This window comes from Cyanistes caeruleus, chromosome 5, assembly GCF_971803275.1.
Source record: "Cyanistes caeruleus chromosome 5, bCyaCae1.hap1.1, whole genome shotgun sequence".
Taxonomy (NCBI): domain Eukaryota; kingdom Metazoa; phylum Chordata; class Aves; order Passeriformes; family Paridae; genus Cyanistes; species Cyanistes caeruleus.
In genome coordinates, this window is record NC_141705.1 from 60,270,786 (window position 1) to 60,291,443 (window position 20,658).

The 20,658-nt window shown below is 41.2% G+C and overlaps 3 protein-coding genes across 8 annotated transcripts in view; 1 reads left to right on the forward strand and 2 right to left on the reverse strand.

Annotated features, from left to right (window-relative positions):
- DMP1 (dentin matrix acidic phosphoprotein 1) overlaps window positions 1–7,225 on the reverse strand; it is a 26,579-nt gene extending 19,354 nt beyond the window's left edge. The window contains exon 1 of the mRNA XM_086889666.1: window positions 7,137–7,225. The gene's annotated coding sequence lies outside the window, so the exon portion shown is untranslated. The remainder of the gene's footprint in view (window positions 1–7,136) is intronic.
- SPARCL1 (SPARC like 1) overlaps window positions 1–12,072 on the forward strand; it is a 12,934-nt gene extending 862 nt beyond the window's left edge. The window contains exons 2-11 of one of the 4 annotated variants that reach the window (XM_023926357.2): window positions 2,523–2,640; window positions 2,768–2,821; window positions 5,316–6,473; window positions 7,172–7,241; window positions 7,848–7,975; window positions 8,556–8,676; window positions 9,438–9,574; window positions 9,945–10,093; window positions 10,993–11,141; window positions 11,642–12,072. In XM_023926357.2, the coding sequence (XP_023782125.2) occupies window positions 2,587–2,640; window positions 2,768–2,821; window positions 5,316–6,473; window positions 7,172–7,241; window positions 7,848–7,975; window positions 8,556–8,676; window positions 9,438–9,574; window positions 9,945–10,093; window positions 10,993–11,141; window positions 11,642–11,670 (2,049 nt within the window). In that variant the 5' untranslated portion in view covers window positions 2,523–2,586 and the 3' untranslated portion in view covers window positions 11,671–12,072. Of the gene's footprint in view, window positions 1–2,522; window positions 2,641–2,767; window positions 2,822–5,315; window positions 6,474–7,171; window positions 7,242–7,847; window positions 7,976–8,555; window positions 8,677–9,437; window positions 9,575–9,944; window positions 10,094–10,992; window positions 11,206–11,641 lie in introns of those variants that run through there. The other 3 variants (XM_023926358.2, XM_023926356.2, XM_086889660.1) reach the window with 3 other exon arrangements.
- A 2,013-nt stretch (window positions 12,073–14,085) lies between these two features.
- NUDT9 (nudix hydrolase 9) lies at window positions 14,086–20,636 on the reverse strand. 3 transcript variants are annotated; one of them, XM_086889668.1, is made up of 8 exons: window positions 20,427–20,636; window positions 18,985–19,221; window positions 17,883–17,978; window positions 17,288–17,374; window positions 16,296–16,407; window positions 15,982–16,128; window positions 15,651–15,735; window positions 14,086–14,689 (listed from the first exon to the last, which is right to left on the reverse strand). In XM_086889668.1, the coding sequence occupies exons 2-8, from the start codon at window positions 19,176–19,178 to the stop codon at window positions 14,514–14,516; spliced, it is 897 nt and encodes a 298-aa protein (XP_086745794.1). In that variant the 5' UTR covers window positions 19,179–19,221; window positions 20,427–20,636; the 3' UTR covers window positions 14,086–14,513. The 3 variants fall into 3 exon arrangements, with proteins under 3 accessions (XP_086745794.1, XP_086745793.1, XP_086745795.1); XM_086889667.1 differs by lacking the exon at window positions 20,427–20,636 and adding an exon at window positions 19,856–20,196; XM_086889669.1 differs by lacking the exon at window positions 20,427–20,636 and adding an exon at window positions 19,547–19,638.
- Between the last annotated feature and the right edge of the window lie 22 nt (window positions 20,637–20,658).

Here is a 20,658-nt window from a genome sequence, read left to right on the forward strand (position 1 = left end):
GTAGACCTAGTGAAAACAGGTACCAAACAGGGGGCCCATGAAAGAAATGTAGGATCTGGGAGAGGACAAAACCCACAAACTAATATGAAAATAATTCTGCTTAATAAGTAGGTCTCATTTTGATCCTCCTAAAATTAAATCAAAGCAACTAATTTTGACTTGATCTGGTCTTAAATTACAGAGAGCTCTGGAAAAAAAGCCAAACCAAAACTGTAAAAACTCAGATCTTAGCAAGCAGAAAATAAAATAAAATGGTAGAAAGGAAACATAAGAGATTAAACAATTACATTAAGTTAACATGAATGGTTTGTTAAAAATTGTTTTAGCTTGTCCTGAAATACTTTTGGTTTGGTTTTGATCATTTTGCACTCAGCCATCAAGGACTTATGCCCGATGGCTTTTGCAGCTGTAAAACTGGCAGCATTAGAGGGATTAATTCTCATTAGCAGCTATTGGTAATTACTGGTACAGAATGAGTGAAATAGTTTTAATGCTTTAAGATATTTTTTTCTTATTGTGATCTCTTCTTTAACTCAGATCAGAAATCTGCCTTAAAATCTGCCTTTTAGTTTTATGTGTGTGCACACATGAACCAGCTTCTACATGTATAATGTACTCATGCTCCCACAAGGGCTTTTGAGACAGACCTGGAAACTGTGTGTGTGTATACCAGGTGTAATATAAAAGTATCACACTTACGCTTTTATTAAAAATTCATGTCATTGATGAGTATTTCAAGTGACTGCTGACACTATTAGAATGGCAACCCTGTAGCCTCCTTGCCATGCAAACCCAGTATCCCTAGTTAGCATTGCTTGCTCAATAACCCAAGATGAAGTATTGTTAAATTACTCATTTCTTGGCCAAACCCCCATTGATCTCAAGAAATTTTCCTATTCACCTTTTGGCTAACTTTTCCTACTGATTCTCCTGCAGAGTATAATGATTTCTTTTTCTCAGGGAGACATTTCCCTGCTCACATTTTTTAAAAATACCTTCTTCTGCAATTGTTCCTTTCTGACAGTTCTGTTAAACTTACATGCTACAAAAGCTTGCTTATAGAAGTTCTCTTCTGAAGGAATTGGGAAATTAAAGCAAGAATGAAGTGCCTTCCCACTTAGAGTAAAAAAAAAAAAGTCTTGCAATCTATCATAGGACACTCCAGTCAGTGTAGTCAGGCTTTCCAAATAATTCAATACTTATTCAAGACCTATGCTTCCTATTGGCTGCTGTGGGCTTGCTACTAATAAGAAAAGAAAATACAAAAGCCCTGTCCTGCCACTTCAGCTCAGATTTATTCCAACAACTTTTTCATTATCTGAGCAAAGGGGGTAGAGACAACTTTTACAGACAAAGGTAAGACAAATTAGAAAACTGCAATTATAATTAAAATACAACATGCAGAACTTTTCATTTATGATTCTCAATCTGGTTTACCAAAACATATATGACAAATGAGAGTTTTAAAAACGGAAACTCGGTTAACTGACATGCCTGGATCTGTGTTGCTCACCAGCATCAGAAAGAAATGGAAATCAAGCCTACCTGACATTCAAATCTATCTTTCCTCAGTCACTTGCCATGCCCTCAAAAAGCACAGTATGCAGTTTTCAGGGCTTTGAAAAACTGAAATTGGATTATTACTCTGCATTTCTGACAAGTTGCCTGCATAACCCTCAGTCTAACAACACTTGCCTTGATCTGAAGTGACTGCCCCTATCCAGCCCAGTGAGACATTTTGCATATGTTCATTAATGGCTTTTGTTGTATTCTGTCTTTCCCTCTGAAAACATCTTAGACATCATGCCAAAGAGATAATAGATAATTAGTCAAGAGGTAATTTGGAACTAACTGCAAGAAAAAATTGATTGCATGCTAGATATGCCCCACTAATGAGTATTTTGATCTTCATTAACTTAAAGATAATGACATTAAACAATGTTTAATGGGATCTTCCAAAAGTGTACACTTTGGGTGACAGTTTCTGAGAAAACAGAAGCAGGACTGCATCCAAAGCAGGACTGCACCCATTCTTCAAGCAGCCTGGGCAGCACCTCTGAGCTTGGAGACCTGCTGAGCAGAATTTCACCACTTAATTCTTCCTACCAGACACAGAAGGGAGCAGCCAGGAGACACCTCAGCCACAGAGATGCCACAAGCAGGCACTGCCTCAGAGTTCAATAAAAACGAGTCATTTTTCACAAAGTGGTATCTCAGAAGGGGGGATAAATACTTACAAGTATTTGTAAGTATTTATGTACTCAACCTATGCCAAATCACAACTCTGCATCTCAGTAACACCCACTGGAGTTTATGAACACAGCCTACAGCTTAATCACTGTCAAAGAACTGAGGCTAAAGTGTTCTCTAGCTAAGTTGGTCTCACATCTGAGTTTACTGCATAGCAGTTTTGTGGGTCTCCAGACTTAACAAGTTATGGCAGCAAGTACATTGCTTCCATCAGTCATTTCTAGGTCATTATACCCAAATCCTAACTTGTTTTGTTTTCATATTTCTTGCAGAAAGGAAACCTTTAAGCCATACCTCTGTGCCATTAACTATTGTCCTCCACAAGATCTGGAAAACATGAAGGCTCTAGCTCTCTTCATTTGTCTTGTAGGACCAGTTTTTGCTATTCCAGTAAGTCCTCATCATGCTATTATTACCAGGCATTTAATTTCCCATTCTGAAAATATTCTATGTTATCCCATTGACCAATAAAAGATTGTTATGGATGTAGAGCTACTCACATATTTGTCTTTTTTAGACCCATCCTGTAAATCACAAGCTCAGAACTCACAGACAGAAAACTCCAGGAAAGGTACTCTTCTTGTTCTTTAAACAATAGGAAGTAACTTACATTTACATTCATCTTAAATATAAATCACATACATACTGGTTGGCAAATTGATTTATGTTAAGAAAACTTTAGGTCCTCTCACCCCAAGAATTAGTGCCGAATATCTCATGCCTTGCATATTAAACAACTGCAAACACGACAAAATCTAAAGCTCTAAGTAGAAGTTTCACTTATTGATAGAATTACCTTAAATGAATCCCCCATATCACCATTACCCAAATTTGTACAAGTAATAAGCTCCAGTGACAGACAAAATTATTGTCATCACAGCTCCAGTACAGGAGGGGAATGAAATCCTCAGTTTATCACACCAGGGATCATATGCAGTCTCAAATATGTAAGAATTTTAGCTGCCATATGTTTCATTATTCATGGTGCAGAGCATTAGACACAGCTTGTCCTGGCAGAGTACTCTGTGGATGATGGGCCAGATGCCCTGATGGCAATGAGACAGAGGATTTCACCAGCCCTCCCTATGTCACATATGTGTGGTAATGACAGAGCCAGTTTTGCATTCATGGCTGACCCAAATAAAAAATTCCTTTTTATTGCACTGTTCTGGTGAGCCTTTGTGGCTCAGACACAATGGATCTTGGCTCCAAGCCACTGGGTGTTTCAGAACTACTAAACTCAGATTATGCTTTGTAGTAAAAGATTCAAAATCCCAACTGTTATGCTAACCATTTTTTAATTTTTAATTATAAACTATATCCCACTCTGTACAGCTTTCCAGACACATTTCATATCAATCTGTATGGTGCTCTGCACTATGGAAAACAAAAAAAAAAACTTTTCCTAATGAAGTACCCAGCAGAGGAAATGGTATAAATATTAGTTTGTAGCCTATAGCTGTCTGTACCAGAAGTAACACACAAAAGAGAACTGTATCAAAACAAAACCTTGCAATAGCCAATGAATCATCAGATCCAAGTGTGTGCATCATCTATCAGAGGCCAGTTCTCCCCCACAGTATCTAATCTCAGTGACTGAAACTTGCCCAAGTTCCTTCACGAGTACCTGAGTTCTAAGAGCTGATTTTACCTGGGGGATAAAGGTATAACAGAAAGCAGCATCTGGAATCTGTACCCAGGCACACCGCTGCAGGACAAGGCTTCCTCTCAAGACATGACCCAATTCTTTCTCAAATTGCTGCTTCAAACACAGGCATCCACAGCAGAAAATCTAAAAGACTGTTTGGCCTTGTTTTTTCTGAATCTGTGGATTCAGATTTGGAAAAGCTCCACAGTGAATTTCTGTTAGATTGGAGCAAATGTACAATCTTCCCATGAAAAAGTTAGACAGTGAGTATAGTTCCCAGTACTATTCCCACATCAGCAATGACACCAGGCAAAAGAAAAAAAAAAAAAAGTGAAACCTTAGATACAGCTTTGACATTAGGAAATAGGATATAGCTGATCCACAAGAATCAAATTAATATTTCCAATCCTACCTTTAAATATATATATATATATATATATATATATATATATATAAGTGTTTGTGAGTAGAGTGCTTGTTTCCAAGCAGTCTTAAGACTGCCCAAACTAAAGGAAAATGCTATTCCAGAACTTGGATGCTGAGAAGAACCATTCTTCCCAAATTAAACTTCCCAAAAGCTTTAAGAAAAATCAGCATCAGGTGCTATATTGCTGTAAGCAATAAGTAGTACTGAACATCCCTAGGTGCTGTTCAGAAATACACACAGCAGCAGAAAGGTAATTGCTTCAGCAATATCTGACAGTCATTTTAGTTCCTGCTTTCTCTTCCAGCATTTGAACCATTTCCACTAAAGATACTACTTTTGCTATTGGCTCAACAGCTTAAGAAAAAAAATTATCAAAATGATATCAAATATCTACAGTTGATCTTATAATTGTCACCACACACAAAAATTCCTGGTGACTTCAGCCAGGAAGCAATGATGTATCAGACTCAAAGCAGATTAATGTATGGATTATAAAACCAATGCAGGGCACATCTCAGGAATTACTATCATGACACCTCATGAAATGTGCACTCTCTTCGCCTGCTCCTCTTTTCCCAGGTCCCTTATTTTTCCCTTATCTGTGTAGGAAGTTATGTTTCACATCCCCCTTCTCTGAGGTAAGTGATAATTACTGCTGCCTACAAGTGCCTGTAGTTACGACTAAAATACTAATTACGTATTTTGAGGTTTCACAAGACACCCATATGCATCTGTCTCTGAAACTGTTGCACAGACCTCTCCAGAAACTCCAGCAATAAAAGAAGGGACAGATAAACAGATTTTCTGAGAAAGCCAGGGGGCACCAGCGGTAAATTTCATGCTCTGGGCTAGTTTAAGAGAAGCACATAGAAAGAAAATAAATAAAGCCAGTGCCATGCTTTGGCAAGGAAAAAATTACACCACATCAATTTCACATAAATCCTAAGATTTATTAATCTGTTATTTTTAATTTTTATTTTTTTTCCCAAGAGTGAATATATTCATCCTGAAGCCTCAAAGAAAGAGAACATAGGGTATGTAGACAAGGGTGATTTGCTGCCCACTCACAGAAATTTAAAACCAGAGGTATCAGTACCAGGCACTGAAGACAAGGATGAGCCCCAGACCATTAGGAAACAAGGAAGGACTGGGAGTGAGCATCAAGTGAAAAACAGCCTGAAAAGCATTGATTTCCTTGCACTGCACAATAAACTAGGTTTGGCTTCTGATAACCAGGACAGTGACTCTGGGAGCAGTGTCAGAGAACAGTCCAGCTCTGAGCACGACCAGCTCAGGAAGCATGAGAAACATGGGAACACAGCAAACCGACACCTTCCAGGCCACGCAGAACACCCAGTGGGTACTTTCAGCCTTCATCAAGAGCATAACATGTGGAAATACAACAAAAATTCTGTCGGCCTGTCTGAAAAAAACAGTGAAAGCAATGAAGAAGAAAGCACAGAAGAAGAGAACGAGGAATGGGGTGAAGAAATTGATTACAGAGACACAAAGAACAAAGGCCATCAGACACATCAAGGTGACCGATACAAAAGACAGCAACATGAGAAGAGCATGCAATCAGATGAACTCTTGAGAGATTCCAGCCAACCAACCTGGAAAACCAAGAGACACAGTGAGAAATTTGACCTAGAAGAAGAAGAGAGCGAGAACAGGAAGAAGAAGTCCTATAGAGAAGAAATCCCCATCTCTAAAAAAACCCATAATGAATATCAGGATGGCAAACAGCAAAGTCAAGAGAGAAAAGACAATATTCAAGTGAACTATCAGAGTGATCATGACATGGTGAAAACACATGATAGGGAAGACAGTAATGATGATGATGGTCACGACAGTGGTGACACTGATGGTGAGAAGTATCTCAGCAATACCTGGAAAGAAGCAGCCTATGAGGAAGAGGAGAGAATCCAGAGTAATGACCAGGAGAACACCAGTACTGAGCCTGAAGGGGAAGGAACCACTGATGATGACACTGCCGTTCATAGAGAAACTGAGGATTACCAGTTTGTCAATATTAAAGACTTTGAACAAGATTATTATGACCATGAGCCACCTGATTCCGACAACAAGCAACAATTGAAAATTAGTAGCTCTGTTCATAACAGGAATTCAATGGACAGTGAAGATAAGGTAAATTATCTTTAAAATAAAACTTTAATAGTATAAAAAGGGGGAGAGGAATCAGTTTCAAATTTAAATTTCTGATGATTTAAATGACCTGTTGGAGAAAAGCAGGTGACTTCTCAATATGCAGAAGTCTTATCTCCCCTTCTATTCACTATTCCTCTGGTTCATGCTGTGTCACTGTGCCCAGAGCATTTAGGTGAATTGGACCAGAAAATAAGTGAACACCATTCACATAAGAGCTCCAACCCCAGTGGGGTATGTAATGAAACACACAAATAAATACAAACACACAGATAGAAAACCTAAAACCCAGTCTCCAGTTTACTAGGTCAGCCTGTTCACTCTGCTCTCACAAAGATTTTAAATGCTACTACACAAAAGTGAACAGCTTGGAAAAGCAGGACTAGAGTCCACAGAATAATTATAAGAAACTCAGGCCTTACTGAGCTCCCATTTCTCTCTCTCTCTCCACCTCCATTTTTTCCCCAAATAACAAGAACATGGTAATACTACCAGAGGCTTTATGCTCTTCTCACACATTTTGCATAGCAACCTCTCTCTGCTGAAAGCAGAGCAAACTGTCCCTCTACTTTGCTCTATATCTGGCTCTATGTTTGGACCCCCAAAAAATTTGTCCCAATATTTTTTTTTCTTCCCAAGATTTACCACAATTTTCTGCTTATGCCTCTGTGACTGTGCAGGTTAATACTACAGGCAGTTCCCACGGTGAGATGGAAAGTGCCAGCAACAGGAATGAGGAGGCTCCCCTTGGTAAGCCCCAGGCAAAGCTGTCATGTAACTCCCAACTCTCTGCAGCTGGGGAATCTGCTGGTCAGCATTTCTTTTCTGCCTTTTGCAGCACAGGATTTCATGTGACTGAACTGTGCTTCTGCCTAACCTTGTGTTCCCAGAGAATCCCTTCCATACTCCCCTGGATTTAGTAATCTGTTTGTGAAAAACATTTGTAGGCAGTGCACAATTGTTTTGTGTCATACAAAAATGGAGACAAAGGCCAGTGCATGATTCAGCAAAAAGAGATGGGATGTTTCACCAAAGGAAGCCAGAATTGAATGGAATTGAATGTCAGTCCCTACAGAACAAACAACTTTTCCTTAAAATAAAATTTAAAAAAAATTTAAAAAAAAATATAATTATTTCCCCATCCAATTCAAACCTGGGACTGCTAGAAGTCTCACAAAAATAATCATTTAAAGTTTGGCTTGCTTTATTCAATACAAGATCCAGGTTCATAACAAACTTAAAAATGCTTTTGCATTTCTTGATGAATATTGTGCTGTATTTTGCTTTGGCTGTCAGTAGTATCTGACAAACACCTGGCTTTGTCCCATCACTCATACAGTCCCTCTCTCCTGCTAGGATTGCCAGACACATGTCGGAACTTCAAATGCAAAAGAGGCAAAGTCTGCCATACAGAAAAACAAGGGAAACCCCAGTGTATCTGCCAAGATCCTGCTGCTTGCCCTCCCACCAAAGACTATGAGCATGTGAGTATTTCACCCAGTGCACAGGACTGGGTAAAAGCACCTAAAGTGTTCACAAGATAACATATTCCCCTGCTATTATTTAGAATGATTCTACCCTAAAAAGCATGCAAGTGAGTTTCAGTGATTCTAGTAATTGCAAAATTAGGTATAAAGCACCCAAACTCAGTGAGTGTGGCTTGAGAGAAGTATGAATCCATGTAACTACACACTAACTGACTTGCTTCACTCAGTCTCTCACGGGTTGTAGCTTTTTCCTGTCACTAAAAGTTCTATGTATCCACTTGGTGTTTTAGAGTACATATTGTACACATTGCACATAGAGTACACATAGAGCGGAATAATCTCAGAGGCTACATTACAACCATAAAATTAAACTCAAGTATTGCAAAACTGGGCATACAAGTACAGACAACCAGTCCTCATGCAGGCATACAGTAACTAATAATTCTGATACTTCTGATCACGTGTACTCCCTGTGGGTGTTCACCACATATTAATGATGTTTTTATTACTGTAATGCCTTTGAGTGACAAGGAATTTTCTCAACACAGTGGTGGGGTGGTGGTTTTGCTTCCTCTAGGTCTGTGGTACGGATAACAAGACTTATGATGGCACTTGTCAGCTCTTTGGCACCAAATGTCAACTGGAAGGGACAAAAATGGGACGACAGCTGCACCTAGACTATATGGGCTCCTGCAAATGTAAGCTTGTTTTTCTTTGAAGAATTCACCTAGATATAAAGAATCGGTATCTTGAATGCATCTGCCAACCCTAAATTACCGTTCTTCCTGTAACCTGCCACTTGTGCATCAATTATCTGCTAATTCAGACCTTCAAAACCCTAAGCATGTTTAAAAAACATCTGAAACCTAGACATCTCTCCTGTGCTTACACTGATTTGTTGTTGACCTTATCTTCCCCCAGCACTGTCTCACATGTTCCTATTGCTACAGCCTCTGAAGATTTTTGTAAATAGTTGACCAGAAAAACAGTGTTTGCAGAGAGTTAATAAATTAAAATGTCCATCTCAAACCCCTATGGAAAAAACAAACCAAAAAACATCACCCAAATTTAGACGCCAAATGCATAAGTCAGGATATAAAAGCCAGAACTGATTTCCAACCTCTTTGACTGCTGCAATATGGTAGGAGGAAAGGCATTCCCAGCCAGAATATTCCCTTGCTGTCAAAAACTCTGCTTTTGTGCAAATGACTGATTAGAGCTTCACTGCACAACTGTGCTCAAAAGCTGCACAGATATATAAAGGTTGTGACTTGCACAACTGGTTAAGGATGTGCACCAAAAAATTGTAGATTTATAATTGAACACATTAGGTGCATTCACAATTTTATGTATTAACACCTCCATCAATTTGAACTGGAAGTAGATCTCAAATCTCAGAAATGCTCGAATGGGGACTTAACACATGACTTGGTAACAAAATCTTTTCTCTTTGGCACAGTCATCCCCCCCTGTACTGATTATGAAGTGGATCAGTTCCCCCTCCGGATGCGAGACTGGCTTAAGAACATCCTTATTCAATATTATGAACGTGATCTGAACACTTCTGGGATTCTAACTGAAAAGCAGAGGAATAAGGTCAGCAATCCTTTTCAAATAAGACCATGCAGTTACATGGACCAGCCTAGAACATCTCATACTAAATGGCATGAATTAGATGACTTCTGAGATGGCTTATTCCACACCAAAACATTAATTGTTTGCCTCAGGAGAGAAGATGTGATAAAACTGTTTTAATCTCCTAATAAGCTGAGGCTACTGCTTCCCCTTAGATGAGTCTGACAATTAAGCCTCAAGAATTTCACTTCCTTTCTAGTTACTGCCAAAGGTGACATGAACAGCAGCAAAAATGTCCTGGACTACCTGAGGTAGTATGCATATGAATATGCATACCAAATGCAGATTTTCATCCCGAAACAAAAAATAACAATTTCTGTGTTGAGTTCAGGTCAAAAAGATCTACCAGAATGACAAGCGCCTTGTGGCTGGTGACCATCCGGTTGAGCTGCTCCTGCATGACTTTGAGAAAAACTACCACATGTATGTGTATCCTGTGCACTGGCAGTTTCACCAGCTTGATCAGCACCCTGTTGACAGGTAAAAATATATCTGTGGTTCAGTTCTGATTTGCTGATTAAACTCAGGCTGTTTTACTTTTCTACATACCTCAAGGGATTCTCTACATACAGAACCAGTCCCTTAGCTGTTAGAAGCCAGTGTCACCCCCTCTATAACACAGAACTTTTCCCCTCATTGTTTTCCTGATCATATTCTAGGTCAGAATCTTCTATCCTCTTGCCTTGCATGATCACTCTAAGCTCTACAGTGTCTTAATACCTACTAATGCTCTCAGCCAGGAAGAAACCCTGTTATTACCAAAGCTAAGAGCAACAGACTAAGTACAAAAGACAGAGCCCTGGCAGCAAAAATCCATTAATGAGGTATCCATAGTTTTCAACTAACACCACAGAGATCTCTCAGCTTAAGGAGCAGATATAGTCACAGTTAAGAGGAAGCCTCCAGCTTCTAATAACATGACTCAGATTTCAAGTTTTTTTGTAGCATCTCCCAGTGATGGGATCCGTATTTCCAAGCTCAGACCTTCAATATCTCAAGACAATCACACCTACTGTTCCAGAACACAGTTAAGCACTTTTGCAAGCTTGATATCCAGAGGATTAACAGCAAAACTCCACAAGTGATGAGCTGTGAGCAAGTTGCTCCTTACAATACTTCTAAGTACTACATAAGTAATACTTGTTCTAGGAAAAAAGATGTTAGCAAACAAATATGCAGCAAAAGCATTTTGATTCATCAGATATTAGACACCTTTATAATGACCTGGGACAGATTCACTACATAAGCACTGTAAAAAAATCCACTGGGGCATCTCTGATAAAGCCATCGTTGTTGTCTTCTAGCACCTTAGATCAGCTTTGATAATCCTGCTGATTTATTAAGGAAATGCAGCTCTCCATACCTGCCCTTTCTTTCAGGTTATTAACACACTCGGAGCTCGCACCCTTGAGAGCCTCCCTTGTCCCTATGGAACACTGCATAACCCGTTTCTTCCAAGAGTGCGATGGAGACCAGGACAAACTCATTGCCTTGAAGGAATGGTGCCACTGCTTTGGCATTAAGGAAGGTAAACCTAAAAGAATAGGCAGATGTACCTGACAGAATGTTCCTGCAAAGAACATTCCTCAGACCTCAACATAAGGCAAAGAAATTGTAAGCAGAAGCCTGTGGCTACTGTGCCAAGAGGAAAACAACACAAATAAGGGTCACCAGGGTTAACAACATAGCACAGGGTAATCCCAGAAGAGTTATGGCACAGATGGCATTTGGCCAAACAAGCAGACTGAGGAAATGTGTTCAAAATCCCATTGGTAAGTCCCTAATTTTAAGTGGAGGCTGATTCTGGACAGAGGTCAGATACATTGAACTTTTGCTCTTCCCAGAATTTTTCCAGCTCTTCTGATGACAATTTACCAGTCATTAAGGAAGAAAGCTGCAAGGAGTTATCTTAATACACGTATACTTCTACCAGTGATTGTTCATTCATAGCATCAGTCACTTTAGTGATACAGTATAAAAATGTCACTTTGGCATAAAAGGTTAATAATATTTTCTTCTTTGTTGCAGAGGACATAAATGAAAATCTCCTTTTCTGAGCCTGGATGAACAGACTCCCCATACTGCACTAAAACTGATGAATCTTGCGTCTGAAATTAACAGCTTAACAGCTTTCAAGTAAAACGTGGGATAAGGTTCACTGAACCTTACCAAACAACTCAAGTGCAGAAAACTTCTACATTCCTTAACAGCAGAAAAATTTAACTACTCCAAATGGTTCGTAGCTCAACAACCAGTGTTTCACCCCACATTTATCCATGATCTTTCTGAACCAATAAATACTACTAACCTAATGACTAAGCTGTTCACAAAACTCTTCAGTAGAATTATAGAATGTAGATTTTACCACCCACTGAAATGGGACTTGTTTCCTTTATTTACTGGATTGTCAGCTTAACACTCTGCATAGAAGTCTCCAATAAAATAGAAGTCTACTTGGATATGTGGGTTTTGTTACAACTTCATCAAAGAAAATTCTGTTTCTTTCATCTTTGCCCAACTTTTGCTCTCCTCAAGAGAGGCACAATTTAAGCATTAAAAAAATCCAGGACAGGATGAGATTATTCCTGAATCCCCATAAATTTGTTACTTTCAGATAAGCACTTCACTGAAAACACTCCAGGCATGTTCTGCTTTAAGTAAAAAGCCCCAAATATTATCCCTACAAAAGATGATCAGTAAACACCTTTCACCTGAACCATGTCACCTCTCCAAAGAAAAGAAGATGGGAGTCAGAAATGCTATTTTGGTAGCTTAAATAGTGGAAGTCACATCACTCCCTGCTAACTTGCTCTTGAACCAGCAAAGGCTGATAATCGTAGCCTAACATCAGCCCGATGCTGTGGGAATACAATGAATTAAGCTGTGATTATTTTCAACACAAGAACTTCTTACACAATCCAGAGATTACTTCCCAGCAAAACCAGTTTCACTTCCAGGTTTTTTCCATAATCCTGACTTGTTGCTCACTTCACATTCTGCAATATCACACAGTAGTGTGTAAATAACTCAACTTGGATGGCATGTACAAAACCACATTCTCCATGCTAGTTCCATTTGGAAAAGATCCTTTCTCTGTGACTTCAAATGTCTTGGGAGAGAAAGTAATTTTGACACTTTTCCACTCTGGCTGCAGCCTATTGCTTATTTGCTCTTTCTGCTTTTTTTTTAACACACACAGAATTGGGTGGGAGAAAGCACAGCTCTCAAACTGCAAGTACACTGACAGTACACAGCTGGCCTCAAAAGGTTTAATTCACAACCTCCCATTTCTTCAGGAAAAAGAATTTATGCTGCCACTCACTTTGCAGCTTGAGTACTCTCAGTATTATCACCCGAGTACTCCTCCAGCATTGCTACAGACTATCTATAGTGAAAAAATAAACAACAAATATTCCTTTCATAACACATCTCCACTGCCAAGCCTCTCAATCCTCCAAGGATTAGTAGGGGTTGTTACAACAAAACCCCTGTCCTTTTAATCAGCTGAAAAGTAAACTAAGAATCTAAAACATCTGAAGAAGGCATGATTCATGACATTTTGTGGTTTTCTGATGCAAGCCAGAGTACTAAAAACTGTATATAGAGTCTGCAGATCCACATCCCCATAACCTATAAGGGTCTGCTCTTGTGGGTCATGCTTCCAAAACCCAATTATACTGCTGGGGTTCTGCTCTGCATAATGTATCACATCACAAAAGAAATGAGATGGGCAGGAAGAGGTGAGCAAGGATTGAAAGAAAAATTATTACCTCTTGGCATTACCTTTTCCTGTGAAAGGAACATACTAAAAACTCTGCAAGATTCCCAGGGCTTCCTGCATAAGCACCATGAAAAACGTGACTCCTCCAGGTTTCACTAATTGGGAGGCAGGGGTAGGGTTGGAAAGGAGAAAGCCCCAAACCCATTCATTAGTTAAGTGGATAAAGTCTCAAGAGTGCATGAGTGCATGACAGCACTGTTACACAAGGTAATTCCAGACCATGATATTTATCACCACCTTACTTCAACACACGGATCGAAATTCCTGAAGACCTCAGATCTCAACATCAGCTTTCAGCTGTCACTGCCACCAACTCCTGACATCAGTACACAATTAACATCAATCAATTAAAAACACAGGGGAAAATATCAGCAACTGCTGTGCAACCTTTGTCAACAGCATAAATGCCATAATAGATTATACTTTAAGGCTGCTTCTTCCAGTGATTCTGTTTATGCTGCAGTCTCCACAACAGCTGTACTGCCATAAGCCGTGAGAAGAAAAGGAACCTCAAAATTCAGCTCCTCAAATCTGTCACAAAGTTTAATCTTCCAACAGTTTTCTTTTGATGCAGAGGCACAGTCACACATTCAGTCACACACAGATATGAATCCCAGCCATACTGTGAACTAAAAAGTAATTAAATGTGAAAAGCTAGTCTCTCAAAATAGAAAATCACTGCAATGTTATGTTAAGTGAAAGGACTCAGAAAAGAAATTTCACTTTATTATGCAGCACTTAATTTAAGTCATTACACAGGTTATCCAAGTCTCTCATTCCTTAGGGATTTATACTCCTGAAAAGGAATCAGTGCAAAAATATAAAGCCTGTGAACTACCACCAGTCAGAATGCCAGTGCTGCCATGCAGAGAACACTGTGAAACAGCTGCAAATAATGAAGACAAGGAAGTAAAGCGAGAGCTCCGCATTCTTCTCATTTTGCACTAGCTAAGAAATCAAAAAAAGCATTCTGAAGTCTCTGGAAAAGCCTCTGTTTATCACTGTCCATCGTTCTTCCCAGCTGAATTTAACAGAATTTTCACTAAGGATGACAAGGACATCTGTTTCAAGGCTGGAAAATGTATTCTTCTCTTGAAGTCTTTTAGTTCCAAGTTTCCATCACTCGTGGCACTCAGAGTCAGCATCCTCACTCCAGTGGGCTCCCTGTTTCTCAGTCACCAGCTTGATGAAGTAGCTGTGACTTGCATACAGCTCAAGCTTCTCACTGATGTCAACCCACTTCACTACTCCAGCATCATCACCTGCTTCCAGAGGTAAGTTGTCCATTGTCTCACCTGTTCAAAAAACAGGAGTTAGAACATGCTATGGCATCTTTTCTTCCTGCTTTTCCCCCTCTCACATCCTTCCAGAAAGGAAATTCTGTCCTTCCACAGTGTTTTTTCAAAGGTAGCAACCTTCAACTGCTTCTCAGAGAAAAACAACTAAATCTCTCATTGACTCTGTGCCAGAAACCTTTTTCATACTTGCACTATGTTAAGGCAAATCTGAATAGCAGAAGAGGTGTTAACACCTTTTCACCACTCCTAAGGTATCACCAGCAACATGAAAAGTTACTGGAAACCATCACAACAACATGTACTTATTACCCCAAGTTTAGCCAATACATCTGCCTGGATTTCTGTTTGTTTGCTTAACATTTGACTGCTCATTTTCTCACATACTATTCTACAGGACAAGCTGAATTCCAAAACTTATATACACTTATGGAAAAAAAAGGTAATCAAAATTTTACTGAGGGCCCCAAAAATCAAAAAATACTAATTCAAGAGGGGATGAATAAAGGCTTCTGAATTTCCTTTTTTCCCCACATTTCCACTCTTTTTAAAAAGAATCTCAGGACTTCATAGACAACAACCAAGGAAATGCTTTTCTATTCTGTATTGGAAACAGAGGCCAAAGATACACTATCTCCACTACTTCTAGGGGCTGATAAATCTAGCACCAGTGACATGTGAAGCTTCACAACTGGCACCTACTACCCAAAATTCAGTGGAAATGTCACAGCGTGAAGTCTCTGACTTGAACACGTCATAAGCATCTAAGTAGTTTGATTTATCTTACAGGTGAAAAAAGGGAGTCCAAGATAACAGATCGATTTAAAAATCTAGTCCCATATTTTACACCTGACTTTCATGCTCCCCTGATTTCATTACCATGCTCAGCTCAACAACAGTCCCAAATTCAAACCAACATATGGAGTAAAATGCAACTAAGAGCATGCCCGGAGATATTTACCTGTTTCATCATGATAGTTCACAACCTCTGTCTCTATCCAGGCATTATCGGTGTTTCGAGGGTCATCCACATATCCTCTGTACACCTATAAGGCCCCAAACAAACCAGGACAAGTTCAGTGTCACAACAAACGAGGTGGAATCAGTCGTACTTTTTTCTTTCCCTCTGACACTCTTGCCCTTACAGAGTTTTCAACAGTCCCTTCCATTTCCTACACCCTGAGAACATGAGCATTACAACTTATTTCCATTTCAGCTGCACTTCTTCAGGTTCCATACAACTGTGAGTTACATGCACAGGTCAAGAGGCTACCACAAGAGACAGAGCTCACCACTAAGTGTTCCTGGCTGAACAGCTTCTGGAGCTGCTTCTCCAATTTTGCTTTCTCCTCAGGGGATTTCTGCAGAGAGTTCAAGGCCTCCTCCTCAAATTCTCGCTTCAGGGTGGCAGTGATCTTCTCCCCTGGGTCCACCATCCCCTTAGAGGGGGGAAAACAAATAAAAATAAATACTATCCCTCAGATTCTACACATTTTAACTCCTGGCTCTTAGTATAGTACATCCACCTGCATCACACATGTGCCATATCTGCCTCATGGCCTCATCAGCAGGGAAATGCTAGCTGCTTCTGGAGCTTTGTCCTTACCCCTGGAATGGCCCACTCCCCACAGTCTCTCCTCTTGATGGCTACAAACTGCAAGATGTTCTTTCCAGAAACTGGATGAGCAACTTTACTGCCGCTTCCGTCCCTTTTCCACCTGCATAAAATGACAAACGAGAATATGTGTTGCTGCTTCTTGACAAATGGGCCTGAGAGAGGAACAGCAAGGCACTGCTACCTGTGTGGGATCAAACAAAGCAAAGAATGAACAGTCAGGGGCAACCAACAGATGCCATCCAGCAGGATTGCAACCAAGAGCAGAGCACTGAGGGTTTTCCTCAGACAGAAGGGCAGAAAATGCCCACGAGGCACATTTCTGCAACCAGGCTGGTAGTAGCAGCTCCTCTGAAAGCTCTCCGAGCTGCAGTTGCGTCAATCCATACCAAGAAGATGAGAATGTTTCTGTTGAAACAGAATGGTCACACAGGCTGCAGCAGTGCCAGGACAAAGCCACAAGCAGCAGACATCTCCTTCAGTAAAGAACTAAGAACTACCAATAGGCAAAGCAAAAAGCTGTCTATACAAAAAATAAATGCTAGCATTTACTTTCAAGTAAGCAACTCAGAAGCATTGGTATTCTTCTGGAAAGGAGAAGAAGTAAAATGCATCAGGATGATTTTCCACAATGGTTCTGCATATAGCATGGCACTTTCTAGCTCACACTTCTGATAACCAGACAATCTTTTCTGAATGCTTTGTGTAAAATGGTTAGCATGTACACACACATCCTGCTGGGAAAATCACATCAAAACAAAGCATACTGGGACAAAAAGAGCATCCTAATCCCACCTCCTCCTATCATAGACTAAGTTAGTTTTTCTTACATAACAAAAGTAGAATAGGCTTACACACAGAGAACACATAGAGAAAAACGCCATGTAATAAAAAAGTAATATTCTGTCCAGAATGCAGAAAGTAAGCAAAATGCAGGGTCTTTTTCTCTACTGCAGGATACCTTGCAGTCACCTGTCCCTTACCTGGTTACAACAGGATCAGCAGCATGGTTTGGTCCCCAGCGCCCCAACAATCCTCTGCCAGTGAGGCCAGTCCTTCCCACTGGATTGCTGAAATAAATGACACAGTACATAACTCATATACTCCTGAACTGGTTCCAATTGGAAATTAGGCCAGCTACACCCAGCTCCTCTGATCTCTGAAGACCAGCTAAAACAAAACGGAGTTTACTTTCTGCTAAATTTCCAAACCCTTAACACAGCAGTACATTAGACGTATTTATTTCCCCACATTCAAAATATTCTAAAAAAAACCAAAACCCTAAACAACCAAACAAAAAACCCAACCAAAACAAACTAAAAAAACCTCAAATCAATATTAAATAACAAAAAAGGGAAGGACAGCAACACATATTTAGTGTTAAAGCACATAAATGCTTTAAAGGGCGAAAGACACAACATGTTTTTCTCTTTCATCAACTTAGATTCATCAAAGTATGTTCAATTTTTCTCTCTTGGCTTTGTCCTAGCAGGAACCATGTATCAGAACTGACAGACCTGTAAGAGCACTGAAACTACTTCACTGAAATAAATATGCAAAAAAACCCCCAACACTCACCAGGGTCTCCCGTTTTTGACCACATACAAGCCATTCAGACTCTTCCTCTCCACTTCTCCATCTCTCTCATTGAATTTGGGAGAAAAGCCTTCATCACTGCATGGCAAAGAAGAATTCAATAGAGATAAATTATAAAACACAGAAGCTTGTATGCCAGCCATCAGACCAGCAACACCCCTTTGAGTGTGTTGATAAGCAGTTTTTACCAGAACTGGAGTTGCAAGCCCTCCCTTTTCTAAAGTAGGCCCTAACCTTTCCTCATTACAGTCCCTCTGTACTAAGTTCTGCAGGCAAAAGTACAGAACTAAAGTATTTAATATTCCATCTCAATCTTCATTTAGACAAAGTGTTTCAAAGGTATTTTTGTTAAGATTAGAGTTACAGAATCACAGAATCATTTTGGTTGGAAAAGACCTTTAAAATCACCGAGTTCAACACAGCAGCACTGCCAAGCCCACCCCTAAATCGTGCCTCTATGTGCCACATGCAGATGTCTTTTAAACACCTCCAGGGATGATGACTCCACCACTTCCCTAAACAGCCTGTTCCACTGCCTGACAAACTTTTTGGTGAAGAAATTTTTCCTAATATCCAATCTAAACCTCCCCTGGCACAATGTGATGCTGTTTCCTCTTGTCTTACCCTTTGTTACTTGAGACAGAACTGACAGCCCCATTGTTACACAATCACAAAAAAAATCTGTAATTAATACAACCTATCACACTGAGTCAGAGTGCTCCCTTCAAAAACTAAAATTACACTTTCTTTTTTTATATTGCATTCCAACCATGAATAAACAAGTGTATCACTAAAATGTTCTTCCAATTTCTTAGATTTTTATTTAGCTCACAATACAGAGAAACACTTGCACGACATCAACAGCTATCTATTATTCCAATCTCAATCATCAGCTCAGTAAAATCATGTGTCAAAGACCTTCACAACAAACCCAAACGACTCAGTTCTCAACCACTTTCCTTAATCTTGACTTTCACACATCACTGCAGAATCACATGTCATTTAAAATTATCTTGTCGACTCAATTCATTATTATTTCCTGCTTTCATATTCACAGGGGAAAATAGCCACCATTTCCACTCACCTGATTTGGGGATCTGCCCAACTGGGTCTGGCCAAAACAGACTTTGCAGTGTACTCCACAGGGTTATAATCTTTCCACTCAGTCAGCCAGCCCACTTTATCTTCAGGAACTTGGCTACGTTCAATGTGTGATCCTGGATATGGGGAGGTGAGAGCTTTGCTGTGGTGGAATTTCACATTATAGCTGTTGAACATGTTTACAGGATGAAGACGGGACCAACAACTTGCAGATAAATTACTAAAAGAAAAAGAATAAAAATAACATCTCAATCATGAGGTTTTAACCTGCTCTTTTATCCCCGATCTGCAAAGTACATTACAGCAAGTGGAATAGACTCAGCTTTTTCACAGAACCACAGAATCAATTAAGTTGTAAAAGATCTTTGAGATCATCACGTCCAGCCTATGACCAAATACCACGGTGTCACCTCGACTATGGCACTGAGCGCCATGCCCAGTCTTTCCTTAAACACCTGCGGGGATGGCGATTCCACCACCTCCCTGCGTGGCCCATTCCAACGTCTAATGAAATTAGAATAAATTCCTCCGAATATTCAACTCACGAAACGCCTGACGTTCACAAAAAAAACCCTTTTAACAGAGACGGGGGAAAGGACAAAACCGCTCTTGTGCTTTTCATTAATTACGTAACTTTAAGGGACAGCCCCGCTTCCCTTTCTGCCCCGCCCCAGAAGGACACCCTGAGGGACACCGCACACTCCGGCCAAGCTCTCCCTCGGCGGGCAGGGAGTGCATGGCAGCTCCGGGATCTCGCCCGGGCCATCAGGTGGCTGCTGCCGGCGGAACAGGCCGCCGACCGCGACACCGGGGCCGGACTCGGGCTCCCGCGGTTCCGCCACAGCCCGCCGTACCTGTGGGCCGGAGGACGCTGGGCAGCGCCCCGGGCGCTCAGCAGGACGGAGAACGAGAGCACGGCCACCGCCCGAGGCAGGGCTCCGACCGCTAGCGGCATCGGCCCCGCCGCCACGGCACCGCGAGCGACCCCGCCTCCGCTTCAGCGCCGGGAGCGGGGCGCTGGGCCGGCGGAGCGAGGCGGCCCGCTGCGGGATATCGCCCCTCGATCCCGCTCCTTGCCGCCCGGCGCTCTACAAGCTGGCCCCGCACTGGCGGGAGCGGCGCCAATGGCAGAGGCCGGTGCCGGCTCGGGCTGGGGTGGAGCCCCGTCCCCAGGACAGCCCCGCAGAGCCGGGACGGGCGCTGGCCCTGCGGAAGGGGCTGCTGACACTCGCCGGCAGCGCTCCCACAGCATCAGCGGTGTGTCCCGAACATTCCCAGCCGCATCCGTGGGCGAGAACCTGGGAGGGGACACAACCAGGCCAGCTGACCCAAACCGACCAAAGGGTTATTCCATGTCAAATGACGTCAGTTCAGACATAAAACATTAGGAAAGCAGGAAGGGGAGGGAGGATATTCCTTATTTACAGTGTTCGCCTTCCGGAGCGACCGATGTGCGTGCAGAAGCCCTGCTTCCCGCGGGAAAGCCGAGAATAACCCTTTCTCTTATGTCTTTTGCTTTAATCAACTACGTTATCCCAACGTAGGAGTCGCCATTTTCCACGTTATTCTCCCTCCCCTGTGCAGCCGGGAAGAGAAATTAACAGCGCAGCTCGGCTCGCCGTCAGGCCCCGGCACGCCCCCGGCCTGGCACCGCCCA